The sequence below is a fragment of the Solanum dulcamara genome, chromosome 8, assembly GCF_947179165.1.
Source record: "Solanum dulcamara chromosome 8, daSolDulc1.2, whole genome shotgun sequence".
NCBI classification, from domain to species: domain Eukaryota; kingdom Viridiplantae; phylum Streptophyta; class Magnoliopsida; order Solanales; family Solanaceae; genus Solanum; species Solanum dulcamara.
Genome location: NC_077244.1, coordinates 11965257 through 11983198, shown reverse-complemented (window position 1 = coordinate 11983198; position 17942 = coordinate 11965257). Strand labels below are relative to the sequence as shown.

The following is a 17942-nucleotide window of genomic DNA, read 5'->3' as shown; positions in this document are numbered from 1 at the left end:
CTCAAACCGTATTTAACAGTACATGATTTTGTCAATTCTCGTCTCTGAATTTTTCCTGAAAAGTTAAAATCCAAATAGTCTGGACCTTTTAAGGTGACTCGTATGTTTGAGAATGGAGCAATTGAGGTTGAGACTAAAAATGGTTTGAGACTCAAAGTTAATGGGCAAAGACTAAATTTATACTTTGGTGAAGGTCTAAGATTGGGGAAGATTAAAGTGGTGTATTTGGACGATGCTTGAACACACATCCACGTCGTGTCATAACGTAAACTAAGACACTTCTTGGGAGGTAATCCAAGTTTTTAGTAGTTTTTGAATAGTGTGTTCACTGCATAGGTTGAAGTTGGCATTTAATGAAAAAAAGAGATGGGTGAGATCCTATTGCAAATCGGCGATCTGCTAAATACAAACGGCGAGCCCGCTCTAGCTCACTTAAAATTTTTGCTCCTGAGGTGCATTGAAGCTAATATGTTTTGTGTTATTAGGTGAGCTCTTATACCTTTGGCGAGCCTCCAAATCTCTTCTGTAATCTCCCTTTAGCTCACTTTCATGGGCTCCGAACGATCCCATAATCCCTGTAAGATCTGGAAGTTTGGGTGAACAATATTGCACATCAGGGACTCACCAAAGTTGGTCGGGAAACTCCAACGGGCTTGCCAACCTTTCCTACCATTACCTTGGCTCAACCATTCATTTTGGTGACATGGATCATAGTTGGTGACTCACTAAATGTTTAGTGACGTTAGTACCTACTCATCGAATTGTACCACCAGATAGGAACTTAAAGGGTCAAAGCACATTTAAATTTCTAACTCTTCAAATTTCGCTCCTTCTTCTTCCATACACTGTGTTCACCTCCCCTATTTTCTTTATTTTAAGTAGATTTTTCTTGATTTCCTTTCATTCCTTGTGCATTTGTATAGATTGCATCATTACTCTCACTTTATTATTTCTTTCCTCTGAGTTCATTCTACAGGTTAGCTTTTATTGTTCATTTTTCAATGCCCATGCTATTATGCTCTGTTAATGGTTTGTGTGATCAATATGTTTTTATACCCATTGCTAGTGTTCATGATTCCTTTGCATTCAATTTATCTGATTAATGTGGGTTTCACTTGTTAGTGTTGAATTCTTGAATGAATGGGTTTATAATGTACATTGAAATTTTTAATTCCTCCGTTTAGAACTTTGTGGTCTAGAACTTAATAGCGAATGTATTCTTATTATTGGAAATGGTTCATTGTTGTTGGTCTGCTTATATATGTTTGGGGTGAAGTCTGATTAACCTCATACCCATAAATTCCTATTTTTGTCTGATGATAGATGGGTGACATTATTCTTAAGGGTGAATTTTTCGATTTGTGGTGGTTGGGTTAGTCTCATAGGGAAATCTAAGTACCTATGTTGATGTCTAGCATGTGGGTCATTGAAATTCTTGCGTAAATTATATGTGTGAAGCTATGAAAACACTATAGGGGTTAAAATTTTGAAACCTTGGGTGTATTTTTGAAATTGGGCTACTAGGCGAGCTTGAACATTCTCGCCTACGCCTTTTATGAGTCGCCAAAGGGTCTGTTCGATTGTCTTTTTTGACTTCGGTTGTCAGTCCTCTCAGGACTATTTAGCAATCTTCTGATGGATCACCCAACCAACTGAGCGACTCGCCCTTTCGAACCTTTTCTCGTTCTTTCTCCCCTTACTTTGATGTGGTTGATCATGTTTTTCTATGCCTTTCGCCGAGTTCCCGCTAGCTCTATTAGGTGTTCGGTGGCTCGCCTAAGCAACTGCCTTCTTTCTTAATTGCTTCATTATGATTTCTTCTGAGGTTGCCGAGCTAAACTGAGCCCACCTTTCCTCATTTGGCGACTCATTGATTAGTTCGGTGAGCCTCGGCTATTCAATGTTTTCTTGAAACCTCTACTTAGAATTTTATATGGTTTTTGACTAATCTATTACCAAATTCTTTCTTATGGTGTATGTTTAGCATACAAGTATGGCATGAGACAAACATCCAATGATTGATAAATTTTGCCTCCCACTTAGGTAAAAAGCATGAGGCATTACTATTACTGAATCGACAAAACCTCCCAGAGCTGCTCAACACCCACCACCATGTGTGAATTCAATAGAAAAAGACAAAGGAAAAGGGAAGAGACAGTTAGTTGATAAGCCCAATTCTAGTTTTGATTCAACCTTTGATGATGCCATGCCTGAATCGGGTTAGGGTGCTTCTACTCCTGTGAATGCACCTATTGTAGAGTCCCAACCTACTCCTTTGGATGAAAAGTAGGTACATGAGTTCTCACGAATTGAGATGCACTCCAAAGCACTCCACGACCCTATGGCTAATAGGGTGCCTTGGGTAGTCCTCGTTGTAGCACCCTGCTTTATAAATTAATTAAAGTCTGCAGGGATTTGCACAATCATAGAGGAGAAACAATGATATATAGCCCGACATTTGGAGGAACATTCAATTTTACCAGTTAAAGCATTTTACTAGAGCACAGATTCCATATGTCCCAGCTTGGGTTCGGGAGTTTGATGAGGCCTATGCTAATGCACTTCCCAAAGGAAAGAAGAAGGCCAATGCTGGATGTCCTCTTAAGATTGTGACTGCCCGAGGGAAGGAAGTTAAGTGCAGTCAAACTGATATTAATGAGGCATTGGGGTGCACATATCGGTACCATCATTCCTTGGCAGATAAAATCAAAATCAACATATTGGATGATTTAAGCGTTGGTTGGATCCATTGAGATATAATATTACTCCTTCGTGGATTGAGGAGGGAGCGGTGATAGAAAAGAAGGACCTCAAGATTGTTGCCCGGTATTGGTTTGGTTTCATTAGCAGCACTCTAACACCTTCATAGAATGATTTGATTCTTCGTAATCCCAAGGCAGCTTTGTTGGGGTGCATTATTGCTAAGGAGAGATTGAACTTGGGTACGATCATCGTCCCTGAGACATTTCTAAGGGCTTGACTGCAACAAACTTTAATTTTCGTTCTTTGTGTTAATTAAGAATTTGTGTGATAAGGCCAAGATCCTATTTATTAATGCTTCTGATGTACGTGTGGTTTCCGCATTGTCTAGTGACATCCTCAGGATTGAGATAGATTATATGAGAGATGTTGAGACCCAAAAAAGACCACCACCGGTTAATACTATGATGATCATAGATACGGAGTCTCTAGAGGTAGGAACTACACCTCCCACTCCTACTATATCGGGTATATCTTCTATCCCGTGTACTTCTGTAATCCCTCCATCTAGTTCCACATCCCAGCATCCTTTGACACAGGCCACTCTTTATCGAATGGGCAACCTTTCCCTCTTAGAGGATGTGATGGCCTCAAGACTTGAGGCTTTTGTCCTTTCCATGATTTCTATGGCTATTGAGGCTGCCCTTACCCCTTTATGGACTGAGGTAGCAGGACATCGTGCTATGTTGATGGATATTGCTCAAAGGCTAGCTACTCTCATCGCTCGAGTTGGGGAGCATGAAAAGGATGAGGGGCCTTCTGTTAATTTGGAGTCCATATGGACAAATGTTGCAGATTTGAGGAGAGATGTGGATGATCTTAGGTCCACAGATATTACTATGCTATTGGGTGGTGTTGACTCCCCCAAGGGTCCAATTTCTAAGGTCCCTCCAGTTTAGGGATTTATTGGAGTTTAGGTCCCTCCAGCTTCTACAACCATAATTGATACAGTTGCTGGTGATGATGATGAGGAGCCTCACAAGATAGATGAGAAAGACATGGGTGTTACTGAGTTACAGGCGGAGGACGTATATGAGGGCTTTGCTGATTTTGAGGATGTGCAGCTATAGGTAGATATGGAGCATTCACTTGCTGATCCGTTCCTAGTGGAGCCACCTTCTACACCTCCTAGAGATCTCCTCAGGCTTAGCCTGATAGGGGGATCCTTATCTCTCTGTCTCTTTTACTTTATTGTTTTTTATTTTTACATTGAGGATATTGCTTTTTCTTTTTGGTAGGGTGAGGGTCCCTTAGGTACCTAAACCATTTACTTCTGTTTTTTTAGAAACTTGTTCATTTTGGGCTATAATTTTGTTATTTTGATCGGTTGTATATATTTGGTTTTACAAGTTTTTCACTTGCTCTCCCACTTAATTTTCTATGGTTGTTTCCAATATTCACTTGTGCATTCGAGGATTGCTCTTGACTAATATCGATGACTTGAATAGTGCTCGTGATGAACGACACATTTTGTTTAATTCCAATGAGGCAAATAAGGTTTACTTAAGTCTTGTGTGAACTCTTGGCATATCTCCATAACTAATCAAATATCAATTGTGAGTCTTACAATGATTGTAGCATGTAACCCTAAATTATAGAGTTATGTTTGATGTTCGTGTTGGAATGCCATGTGTGTGAATCTTACATGAAAGAGATGCTTGATGACACCTAGAACTTGCCTCGTTGATCCAATTGGTTAAAATTGGTGATTGAAATAAATAATCTTAGGCATTAATTTTAAGATGAACCTAAAATTGCCTTAACTTCTTGTGATTTCCTTGTGAGCGAGTGAACCTAGTTTGGCACCATTTGAGCCAAACGTTTTCTCTGGATGAAACTTGAACCCAAATTGCTGAACCGATCTTTGAAATTCAATTATTTTACCTACCTATAACCTTCTTGGAGCATTGCCAAAAGCCTAAGTGGGGGTGTGATAAAGATGGAAAAGAAGCCAGAGAAATGGTTCATGAGGAGTTACCCTTGGATGCTTGATAAAAAAAATGGAAATCCCTCCATATAAAAAAAATAGAGAAGAAAAGAATCAAAAAAGAAAAGAAAATGAGGCAATTTACTGTGATGAATAGTTAGAAATAAAAGGGGGTCCAAAGGGATATGTCAAAGATCATAGAGTGCTATAAATGAAAAAGGGTTATCCGCCAGCTTGACAAATGAAGTAAAAGGAAGAGAAATGAAATTGATCTATTCTTCAAGGAGGAAGAGTCGCTAAGCCTAAATGATCATACCTTACCCTCAGCCCCATTACAAGCTCTTAAAATACCTTTTTGATTCTTGCATAATCCGATTGATCTATTGGTTGGAAAATAAGAGCAAGCCTATGGGTGAAGTTATGAGTTTTTTTTCTTTGTGTGCGTGAGAGTTGTGTTTGATTCCATTATTATAATCTTTGAATGGATTCTTGAGAGTTTGGAATCATTTCTTTGATGTGAGGGAATTCTTGTAGGTGCATTGAACATAAATCTGCATTTTAAAGCGAGCATTTGTGAGCATGAACTTGCATTGAGATGGATTAGTCATTGTTTGAAGCCTTGAGTGTATAATTGAACTTTGCATGCTAAATTGAACCTTGTTTGCACTTATGTATAGATTATTAATGAGCACTACTTGTGGTCATTGGTTTTGAACAGATAAGTTTCTTGATTTACTTGAGGACAAGTAAAACTTTAAGTTGGGGATAGTAATATCCTGGGTGTGAGAAAGATAGATTATGACATAATAAGATGAATAATTAGCCTTGGTGAATCCATTGGTAGGATAAGAGAGATTTTCGTTAAGGGCAAAATAGCCTTGTCCCTATTTTTATAGGGGAAATGAATCTAGACAGTTTTTGGGCTAGGTTCCTAACATATTTTATTCCCAAAGCTCTTAATTTTTCCTCATTCATTCACTAATTACCCATCCTAAAAATCTTCTCTCTATAAAAGGGCTCTCTAGACTTCCATTGAAAACCCAGCAAGAATCTTCTTAAATTCTCCATTGATCTTCAAGTTCTTCTTTAAGTTTTCTTCATAATTTGTATTCTAGGTATGTGGGATTCATCCATGGGTACCTTACACCCATGGAACCCAAAGAATTTCTTAAATCTTCCATCAGTTTCAATTAAAACTTTGAATCTTCTTAATTTCAACTTCAATTACATGAGCTATGATGTATTTTGTGAATTAAAATCTATTTTTGGTATAAATTGATTGTTCATTGCTTGGGATTGGTAGATTCTTCATATATATTCATTATATTGTTAATTGAGGTTTAGGATCTCATTATAGGAGATAAAAACTCATGAAAAATGATGAAAAACTCAAGAATTTGCTGGAAAAACACTGGGTCGGCGTGCCTTGGCATGATGCGCCACTATAGAGCCTGTAGAGCACCCAGTGTTTTACACCTTGGCGCGATGCACCACTATAGCGCCATCGCCCAGTTTTCTATAAAACGCATTCACCAAATGCAACGTATGTGATAAAATTCTTTTAATTTATTTTGTTGATCCTTACTTCTCATCAAATACTCCTCCAAGTGCATGAATTATATTTCATTTATGATTTAACCTCTCAACCAAGCATGAATTACTCCTCCATTACATGAACTTACTTTCAAGCATAACTATTCAAGTATGATTTTCAAGTATGTTTCAAATTATGCTTTCTTCATGCAAATTAGGGAAAAGGTGACTTAAGCCCTAATGGTATGAAGTATGTATGTATAATTTGTAATGTTGAAGGAAAATTCCTCATTGCATACATGTTATGAAAATGAGCTACTCTATGATTTCAAACCTATGATCATGAATATGATATATGTTCATTACTATTTCTATGTTATGTATGTATTTCGTGGGATTTGACTTAACATCGAATATGGACTTGAGGTGGGGGATCAAAATATAGGGTCCTTATATAAAGTCTCTTGCCCCATAACTACATGCCACCATAGGATTGCCCTTTTTGGCCTAGCTAGTGGATCCACATGTAGCGTATGTATGACCCACCTAGTAGGGTAGAGTCTACCTTGGCAAGTAGATTCCCCTTTTCTTCGTTGTATGGGGAGACAGTGATATTCCATATTATAACTCGCATGATCTTAATGTTGGTTATGGTTCCTATTCCACATATGTTTAATGACTATTATGCTACTTTATTTTCTTTAACTATGTCCTTTGAATGCTTTGATCATCACGGTATTACTCATGACTTTACTTAACCTTTTTATCACGTATTTCTTGATCATTGTATCTTATGATTCATATTGCATGTCATGCCCTCATACTTAGTACATTCCAACATACTAATGCATACTTTTTGCCTATATTGTCTCATAATGTAGGGTTTGAGATTGAAGAACATATTCATCCACATGCCTAGTTAAGCTTTCCTATCCGGCGGAGTAGGTGGTGAGTCCTTATTTATCGGGGACTAGTCGTCAAGTTGGTTATTATTTTCAAAGACTTTTTATTTAGTTTTATTTTAAGGGTGAGCTAGGGGCATGTCTTAGCCCCGCCCATGTTCATGAGTAGAGCCATCTAGTTGGACAAATATTTCAAGCCTATGTTGTCATGTGATATTCTTCATGTTCTATTCATGGTTTAGACTCTCTTATGATGTTTCTGCTTTTACTTTACCTTGTGTATGCTTATGATATGAACAAGAGGCTTGATTGGAGCCCTTCAGGGTTTTGATCGTCATGTTACAAAAAGGTCCTAGGTCGGGTCATGACTGGGATGTTGATGAGTCGAGAATTTAGACTCATTTAAAGCTTAAAATCAATGAATTAGTGCGCTCTTTGCCTATATTATGTCCAATATTGACTTTAAAATGATCGTTATAGATGCGAAGTGTTCAGGAAAAGCCATGAGAAAAATGGAAAAATGGAAAAAATGTTGAAGAAAAGAGCTAAAAAGTGGTAAAAATGGGAAAAATGCACACTGGAGATCGCAAAGAGCCCTTGGCAATTCACCAAGAGGGCACAGGAGCTCGCCGAGGATTTCTGAAACCAAGGCCAAGAACCAAAGAAACTTAGCGAGATAAAGGGAAATTGGTGATTGTCCTAGTGTAAAAGGCGAGGCACAACGTGCCCTCCTAAAATATTTGAAATGATGGTTCAGCTTAAGGCACAAAAGAGAGAGCAAGAAGTGAAGAAGGCAATATACTGATCGAAAAGGTGAGCTTAGTAAGATCTGAAATTCATAAAAAGTGGGTGATTGAAGATCGAGACAAAAGGTTAAAATGGTGACTTGTCGAATCAATAGATGATCTTGATCGACATCACCAAATGGTCAGTTTAGGAACTGAAGAAGGAAGGCGCTAAAAGAAAATAAGCCTAAGTCATCGGTGACTCGCCGATCACTTCGGCGAGCACGACTAACATCACCAATGTGGTACATGCAGGGAATATTTGCCTGCATTTTGAAAAAGTATGAATTGATTTTCAAAGTCTAAGAAGAAGAGTTTTTACACTGCTAAGGACCTTAGAATAGAACGTTTTAGTGAGCTTGGGGTTTTAACTTTGTTCTTTGGGAAATTAGTGGGAATTTAGACTTGGGCATTTGAATTTGGAGGTGATATATTGCTGAATTAAATAGAAGGCAATTATTGTGGTAAAACTCTTTTTAATTTATCAATGTATAGCTAAACTTCATACTTCTAAAGGGGTACGTATGTTGTTAATTTATTGTTTTGGATTTGGAATTTTTGTATTAGCTCAAGAATTGTTAATTTGATATGTGTTTTGTTAATTTAGCGTGTATTCATTTATGATTTATGGTTGCAAACATATTTTCTATTTTAGATCTTTATTTCAGCTTGAAAGGGTGATGTGAAGTGGCTAAATTAACAAATAGCCATTGATTTGAGTTTATCAATTGTAATCTCGCTCGAGAGAGTAGGTTTTGCTAAGGATTGGGTTAGTTTTGTTAGTACACATGTCTAGGATTGAAAAAGCTAGCATGGATAGATGAATAGTGATCGAGAGATGCTTTTTGTATGATTGATTAACCTTTGCCTATCCATTGATTATTAATGAAATTAATTTGTGCATTTACCCTTATCTGAACAATGTGTTTAACTACGCACCCACCCTAGAAGCCTCTTTTACCTTGTTACACCCCAACTATTATTGATCGTGTTGGTATTGAATCTAGTTAAATCTAATAAATTAATATCCTGAAATTATAGATTTAATTTATGTTAGAATTCATTTACTTTTACGCTAAAAAGTCTAGAACACTCTCTTACTTCTTGATCGAATTCTATTCCTAATTGTTCTTTGTGGGATTCAACCCCAATTTTATATATTGGGGTTATATTATTGACGATTTCCTGCACTCAAAATTTTAAGAAGTGTAGTTTGAGCTTTATCAGATACCCCATCTGAAGGAATGTTGAATATGAGCAATAAGCTCCAAATGACCCCTCTAATGAACAAGTGTCTCATGCGGAGTATTGAGCCGCTTTCCAAGTCCTTGCTAAACCAATGTCGACTCAGGCGAATCGAAAGGTGATAGCTCCGGTGAATCCACATATGGGCACTATGGCTAGCCAAGCTCGTGATTTTAACCGTTATGAACCCTGTCAAGTTTCGTGGTTCTAGGGTGGATAAGGATCCACAAGAGTTCATGGAGGGTATTGGTAAGATCGTTGACATCATGGGTGTTAGCCAGGGAAAAAAATGGACCTAGCAGCATATCAACTCAAGGGAGTTGCTCAAGTATGGTATGGTCAATAGAAGTGTGAGTGGGGTAGAGATGATGGTCTCATTGAGTGGGAGGAATTCAAGGATGCTTTTCTTGGATGATTCTTTCTGTTGGAATTGAGAGAGGCTAAGGTTAAAGAGTTTATCAATTTGCGCCAGGGTAGCATGAGTGTGAGGGAGTATGCCCTCAAGTTCACTAAAATTTTCAAGTATGCTCATTTTATGGTTGCGGATCTAAGGGCTCGTATGAGCAAATTTGTTTTAGATGTGTCTGATTTGGTGTTGTGTATCAAAAACCAGGAGGTTTGGCTCAAGATATTGAGATTCCTACATGGAAGTGGGAAGCCTTGAATATGGACTTCATTATAGGTTTGCCTCGTACTCATAGATAACATGATTTGATTTGGGTAATTATTGATCAAAATGACTAAGTCGACTCATTTTTTTCCTATTAAGACTTCATATCCAGCTGAAGATTATGCTAGATTGTATATCCGAGAGTTGGTTAAGTTTCATGGTATTCCATTGTCTATTATTTCGGATCGAGGTACTCAGTTTACATCTAAATTTTGGATTTCTTTCCAAAAGGATCTTACTCAAGTGAAGCTTAGTACAACTTTTCACTTATAAACAGATGGTCAGGCCAAACCTACCATTCAAACCCTAGAGGACATGTTTTTTTTTTAGTCGAAATTTTCCTCATTATATAAAGTAGAAAGAAAGAACAAGTACAAGGAGGGGGACATGTAAAGCCTTACCTCCAAAAATAATATGGATGAGAAGCTGGCTTTAAGGTCGGCATACTTATCCGTGATACAAAGGTGCTATCTATGTACTAGAAAAGCGGTAAATCTATGAGAAGACTCCTCTCGGTATAATGCAACTAAGAAGAGAAAGAATAACTGAGGGAGGATCGATTTTCCCTAAATCCAAGATCAGCCTCACAATTCCAACACAAGGCTCAAGGTCAGTACAACTAAACCAGGAGACACACAACGGTGACCAAAATTGAAAACTAGTTTCATTTTTGATAGCCATTGAGTACGGCTCCAAGCATTGGGTGTTGTGTTGCTAGTCTGGATTTTTGTTGATTGCATCATGCATATATATGAAGGGTTGTTGCATCTCTGTGGATGGATATGGTATGTTGGAGTTTGCACAGTTGGAAAGGCTTATCTCCTTCCAAGTTGTTGTGACTGTCTTCTCCACAGCTGTATGTTGGTCTGTGAAACTGCTGCTGTAATGAATCCTATGGAAGTGATGTTGCAACTCCAACACTAGGTTACATTTTGCAGGATACCTGCACAAAGAGACAGACAACAGGAACCTAAGAATTCTTGATGGCTGCTGGATGGATTTCCTAGTGTTGGATGCTATGTTGCAGGAGCTTCCAAATCTGAAATATATCGAGATATTGTTGTTGTTTGTTGTATAGATTATTGGAAATTGTTGTTGTTGTTGTGTGATGGAATTTGTATGTTGAATCTGCATGTTTTTGAGGGCTGCTGACTGCTTCTGGCATCTGTTGCTGCTGTTGAGCTGCTGCTGCTGTTGAGCTGCTGCTGCCACTCCATTCACAAGGGAGGTTTGGGTAGCTATAAGAATGAAAAAGGCCTCCACTTTCTGCTGCAAAAGTGCTGCACAACAGAAATAATGGAAGGTGAAAGCAGCTGCAGTGTGCATATTCTTCCTTCCAGGTTGCAAGTTGTGCTGCATGTTGAGGTGTTTTGGAGTTGTAAGCTGCTTGTTGATGAGTACTGTTGACTGTTGCTATGATTGTGTGTTGCTTCTGACAATTGCTGATGCAGTAGAGTTTGCTGCTTCTGTTGTACTGAAGAATCTTTGCTGCAGATGTTGTTGGTGTAGTTGTTGGTCCACATTGGAGGAGCTTTAAGGTCTAATGCTGCAATTCCACTACAAGACTCCAAGTTGTTGTACTCCAGGATCCCAGATATCCCATGTTATTGCTGAGGTTCTGTATCCATCACAGCTATCTTGTTGGTTTCTTGATTATGTGTTTGTAGTGCACGAGGTCCAAGAGTAACTTCAACTTTTGTGTTGCAGCTCCTTAGTGTACCTGCACAAGCAAATAAACAAACAAGGGCCTCCAATAGTGCTGTAACTTGCAGTGAATCCAGCCTGTTGCCTCTCTGTATTTTAGTTGCTGCTGACAAGGTAACAAACCAAGCAGCCCATTGTTGAATCCAGAGTTGTATTGCTATGCCTCTTTGAATGGAGTTCCTGTCAACTCCAAGACTTCTACACAGCAGAAACTGTGCTGTAGTTCTGAAGGTCCATTGTGGACTTGTAGTTTCTCCTTGTGTGCTGCATGTTGTTGTAGTTGTTGAGTGTTGTGGCTTATAAACATGTCCCCAACTTTTACGTGCTTTAATGTATCTCCATCCACCTGCAAATACATAGAAACAAGCCAACAAGACCAAAAACAACTAGACACAAACCTTAAGTCGGCTAACTTTTTCAAGGTCGCTCGACTAACGTCTCCAATTATCTGTTTGAGCTGAAACTTCTTGGGCTTTGCAATTACTATATTTTCTGTAGTCCTACAACATTTGGAGGCCTGGAAACTCTAAATTATAAATTGCTCCCTCATTAGGCTTAAGTCGGCTAACTTTTTCAAGGTCGCTCGACTAATGTCTCTAATTATCCATTTTAGTTGAAACTTATTGGACTCTTCAAATACAATATTTGCTATAATCCTGCAACTTTTGGAGGCCTTTTTCACAATCTGGAAGCTCCAATTTGTGAAATGCTCCATCTTGAGACTTAAGTCGGCTAACTTTTTCAAGGTCGCTCGACTAATGTCTCCAATTATCCTTTTGAGCTGAAACTTCTTGGGCTCTGCAGGAGTTATATTTACTGCAATCTTGTATAATTTGGAGTCATTTTGGTGTAGCATGGTGTATTTGTTGAAGGTTGCTGGTTGCTTCTGGTCTCTGTTGCTGTTGCTGATTGGCTGCTGCTGTTGATCAGTTGCAGTCACTGTTGCTGCTGTATTGTGGTATATGCAAGTGATGTTGTTGAGATGCTGGTGAAGGAACTCCAAACTCAGCTGCTACAACTCCAATCCAAGGCTCAAAGTATTATGATACCTGCACAAAGAGGCACCCAACAGGAAACAAAATTGGAACTTAAGCTTCATTTTTTATGGCTGTTGAGTTTGGATCCATGTGTTGGATGTTGGGTTGCTGGTCTGGATTGGTGTTGTTGTATGCTCCTGTGTGTTGTGGTAGTTGGAAGTTCTTGTTCTTTGAGGGTGCAGCTGTGTAAAGTACCTGCACCAGGTAAACAAACAAGAAGACACCACTACTCTAGCTCTTACTTCTAGATGTATGTTAGTAGTGCTACTGAAGTAGTAAACAAGGGAGACTCTCCCCTTACAATAGGTGATAACTAGGTGGAATAAAGAGTAAAACAAATTACAAATAGATAGTCTATTACATATTTGAGAAATAGTTCAGTCAAGAAGATAGTTTGATCTTTTTTAGAGTTTTCCTTCTGAAACTTGCCATTCCTAGCTTGTCCATCCTGATGTAGACCTTTGTTTCCTGTGGTAGCTACTGGAGGTTGTAGAAGTGTTGTGTATCATTGAACCTGTGGCTGCATTTTGATAAGGTATCTGCAGGATGGTTTGCTTCTCTGAAGATATGTTTGCACTGAAAGAGTTCCAATTGTTGGACCAAAGATTGTAGATTTGTAATATATCTGTGAATGCTCCAGGGTGGTTTGAGGTCTTGTTTCAGCCACTTAGTCAATAGTTCTGAGTCAACTTCCAATATCACTCTATTATATCCATGTTGGAGACACCAATTAAGGCCAATAGCTGTTGCCTACACCTCTGCCTGGTTATTAGTACCCATTCCCAATGGAGTAGCAAAGGCATATATTAAGTTACCATTATGATCTCTTAATATTCCCCCTGCTCTAATTTTCCCAGGGTTGTCTAATGCACTCCCATCAGTATTCAGTTTCACAATGGAAGATGGAGGTCTGATCCACATAACTTTGGTCACTCTCATGTCTTGTTGGCACTGTTCTATCATAGGAACCAGTTCCTTCCAGCTCTGAGGCCACTTAATGTAAGGGTAAGCAGTGTTTATCAGCATGTATAGGTCCTTGACTATGGAGAATTTAAATCTAGTAGTACTAGATTTCTTTCCTCCATATTTACTTGCACATCTATTCTTCCATATATGCCAACAAACAAAGATAAGAGTGGCCTGCAACATGATCTTATGAACCTCATTATTGGACTTGGCAGTCCACCACTTCATCAGGATGCTTCTCAAGGGGCAGGTCCCTTGCATTATCCCCCATGAGCTAGAGAAGTGTTGCCAAATATGCTTGGCAAAATTTCCTGAAGCAAATATGTGATCTACATTATCCAATCCTGGTCTGTAACAATAAGAACATGTTGCTGGTACTACTCTAAATTGGACAAGTTTATCATTAGTAGGGAGTTTCTGTCTCAAAGCTCTCTATAGTAGAAAAGACACTTTGAAGGGAATGTTAGTGTGCCAAGTGCACCCATCAGTCAGGGTCTTGGCTCTTTTCTTCCTAACTAGTTCCCAGGCTGATTTAGAAGTGAAGTTGCCATGTGAAGTCAACTTCCAGCAGGCTTGATCAGCTGTGTTAGGGTGATAGTCTATCTCAGTGTCTAGTATCTGTTGCACCAGCTGAGAAGGGGCATATTTTCTGATTTTCTGCACATTCCACTCCCCATTCTCAATATATTCAGATACTCTAGTATTGTTGAGTCTAGGTAGATGGTTGTTATGATAAGCTAAGGGGCCACTACCCAGCCAATCATCCCACCAGAAGCTGTTTGTACCTGAGTTGATATGCCAGTGTATATGTGGCTCAATATCAATTTTATTAGCCATTATGTGCTTCCACATAATAGACTGACCTGTGTCCCATTTTTTTATCACAGGATGAGCCCTCTGACAGTACTTAGCCTTCAGAAATTCTCCCCATAAAGTCTTTTTAGACCTGAAGGTCCACCATTGTTTGTATTGCAAAGCTAACCACACATCTTGTATTTTCTTCATACCAATACCCCCTTCCTCCACAGGATAGCTGAGGGTCTCCCATGATGCCCAGTGATATTTCTTCTTCTCCTTGTCCCACCCCCAGAAAAAGTCAGCTATGAGGCCTCTGATCTAATTCATAGTGGTAGCAGTAGGTCTAATTGCAGACAACAAGTGGATTGATAGTGATTGCAGCACTGATTTCACCAATGTTTCTCTGCCTCCATATCTCAACACTTTAGTCTACCATCCTCTGATTTTGCTTAGAACTTTGGACACCATACTTGTATAGTAAATGATTCTCTGCCTTCCAATGTAGAGTGGACAACCCAGGTAAGTAATGGGACCATGTGTACACTTAAAGCCTGTGATACTACCTATCCTTTCAATAACATCTGGATTGGTATTAAGAGGAAGCATGAACTGGCTCTTGTCCTTATTGATTAGCTGTCCTGAAGTAGTTTCATAAGCCTTCAAAGTCTTGGTATTAAGATTCATGGAAAAGTTGTTGGTAGCTATGAAGATGATCACATCATCTGCAAAGCTCAAGTGGTTCACTTGGGGGCCTTTTCTTTCCATATGGAATCTAGTATATAGGTAATGTTGGTGAAGATTATTCAGTATCCTGGATAAAACTTCAGCTCCTATAATGAATAATGTAGGTGACAAGGGGTCTCCTTGCTTGAGACCTCTTGTGGAATGAAAAAAGCCATGCCTTACCCCATTGATGATGACTGAGTACCAATTGTTGGACATGACCCAACACACCATATCAATAAAGATTTCTCCAAATCCCATCCTTCTCATAACCATACAAGTGAAGGACCAAGAGACCCTGTCATATGCATTAGCCATATCCAACTTGATCACTACATTGTCCCCTATATTGGGCCTCTTAATGTTGTGAATAATTTCCTGAGCCAGCATTATATTCTCTGATATGCTCCTACCTTTAACAAATCCTGACTGGTTGTCTGAAATGAGCTGAGGTAGAATGGGAGCAAGTCTGAGACAAAGTAGTTTGGATATGATCTTGCTAGTGAAATTGCTGAGGGAGATGGGCCTGTACTTTGACAGTTTGTTTGGGTGTTCAATTTTAGGGAGTAGAACCAAACAAGCATGTGATATGTATCTGGGAATACAGTGACCATTGAAGAAGTGTTGCACTAGCTTCAGCAAATCATCACAAATGATATCCCAGAAGAACTTGCCACTCATGCCATCTGGCCCTGCAGCTGAAGTAGGACTCATAGAGAATACTACCTCCTTTAACTCTTCCTTTGTAGGTATGGAATGTAGTAATTCATTCTGCTGATCAGTAACTATATTTAGGATGCATTTAATCACATCTTCATTGATATGTTTCTCCTCAGCAGTAAAGAGTTTCTCAAAGTGTGTACAAGCTGCACTTGCAATATTGTCATCACCTTGGATAGAGTTTCCTTGTTCATCACTGATCTGATGGATGAACAACCTTCTTCTTCTCCTTCTGATGATGGCATGGAAGTAATTGGTATTGGCATCTCCATCTTTAAACCAGTGCAATTGAGTTTTCTGTTTCAAGATGGACTGCTCTATCTTCAAATACCTGATGTACTGGGCATTTATCTGATTTAGCTTGGCTCTGTTATCCTCAGAATTATCATTGATGATATTCTCTTCAGCTTGTATCACCTGTTCCTCAAACTGTTTGACTGAAGAAAATATATCTCCATATTGATTTCTAGACCAGTGGCTAAGGGTATTAGACACCCTTTTCAGTTTTTGATGGAAGATCCTCATTGGATTTCCATCCACAGGTCTTTCCCAGCAAGATCTTACAGTATCAAGAAAGTTTTCATTATCAACCCAACAGTGTAAGAACTTGAAATATTTGATAGCATGACTTTGTCTTTCAGTACATTTCAGCAGGAGAGGACAGTGATCAGAACCTGTAGAGGCCAGGTGATTAAGAGTGCTCACTGGCATGACCTCCAACCAAGCATCATTGACCATGGCCCTGTCAAGTCTCTTCCATATTCTGGCATCTGCATCTCTCTTGTTGCACCATGTGAATTGTTGTCCATAAAAATCAAGATCAGTGAGTCCACAAGCTTCTATGACACTAATGAACTCAAAACTCTTGTTCATGTTGTAAGGTTGACCCCCCATCTTCTCTTCAACATGAGTAATTATATTGAAGTCTCCAATGGTGCACCAAGGTTCTTCCCTATCAGAGAATTGAAGCATCTTGTCCCATAGTTCTCTTCTCATGTAGTCTTTGCATTTGGCATATACAAAGGTAATGAGATATTGTTTAGGCCAAGCTGCATGGCTGATCTTACAGGTAAGCTGCTGTTCATCCTGATCCACAAGATTGCACACACAGTCTTTATTCGAAAATAGCCACATTTTGTTGTTGGGATTGGACATGGAATTATCCATACCTAACTGAATTCTGTAGAAGTGGAGTTGAGATTTGTTGGAGAAAGGTTCCAGCACTGCAATCATAGAGAGCTTGTGGTAGTCTTTCAACCTTTGTAGTCTGTCTAAGGCTCCTTGAATATCAATACTCCTTGCATTCCAATAGAGTGCACTGATCATAATAACCTGTGGGATTTAGACCTTGTGTTGATGTTGCTTTTGACTGCAACATTATCTGGGCTGCTGATTAAGCTTTGTTTACTCCTCTTCCTTTCTTGCTTACTTTTGGAGGGTGGATCATTCTTCACCTTTTCTTGCTGAGTTTTCTTCTGCAATATAGCTGTCATTGTGGATCTGAATGTCTCCAGTTGATCTTCTTGTTGTGCCTCTTCCCACTGGTCATGGTCTTCTTCATCTTCAGAATTAGTGACCCTATATTCATCAGAGACTCCCTGGGACTTAGCAACCAGTTGGACCTCATCCTCATACACCTTGTCCCTGGATGGGCTGAAAGCCTTAATCAATTGTTCACTCACAGCATCCTCATCCTCATGGTCAGTCATTGGTTGATAATCATTATCCTCTTCATTCTCAGATACACACATGAGTGGGGGGGAGTGGTGAGGATACAATGGTCCTGGAGGGGAGTATCCATGCCCACTTGATCATCATCCAAGACAAATTGCTGACATGTGTGTTCATTGACAGAAGAGTCTTTTTCAACAATTCTTTTTTTAATCGCATCCCTTCTCTTCTTGCTCATGTTATTCTTTTTTCCATCAGAACCTGTGATAGAGTTTGCCTACAATAACAATTATCATTCTAGCATTTAGATGACTCCATTTGAGGTCTCCTATCAATTGGTTTAGATCTCCTATCAGTTGGTTTGAGGTTGGTGAAGTTGCTTTCATAGGACCCGAGTTGGTGCTTTTGAAACCTAATTTTGATCCCCCCACAACATAAGTTAGTTATCGAGCTTCTTAAATTTTAAACAATTTGAAGTATCTACTTTTAACAAATTCCAAA

At 39.0% G+C, this 17942-nt stretch overlaps 1 protein-coding gene across 1 annotated transcript; it reads right to left on the bottom strand.

Annotated features, from left to right (window-relative positions):
• Window positions 1–11426: 11426 nt before the first annotated feature.
• LOC129899799 (uncharacterized) lies at window positions 11427–16508 on the bottom strand. The gene is made up of 6 exons (XM_055974813.1): window positions 16102–16508; window positions 14761–16002; window positions 13980–14475; window positions 12344–12535; window positions 11832–11872; window positions 11427–11724 (listed from the first exon to the last, which is right to left on the bottom strand). The coding sequence occupies exons 1-6, from the start codon at window positions 16506–16508 to the stop codon at window positions 11427–11429; spliced, it is 2676 nt and encodes an 891-aa protein (XP_055830788.1).
• Between the last annotated feature and the right edge of the window lie 1434 nt (window positions 16509–17942).

Coding starts and splice junctions, on each gene's coding strand:
- LOC129899799 (XM_055974813.1), bottom strand. CDS start 16,508: ATGGTCAATGATGCTTGGTTGGAGGTCATGCCAGTGAGCACTCTTAAT. Junction 12,536..13,979: donor ACACTAACATTCCCTTCAAA/GTGTCTTTTCTA, acceptor GAGTTGTAGCAG/CTGAGTTTGGAGTTCCTTCA. Junction 11,873..12,343: donor CCAAATTATACAAGATTGCA/GTAAATATAACT, acceptor ATGTATTTGCAG/GTGGATGGAGATACATTAAA.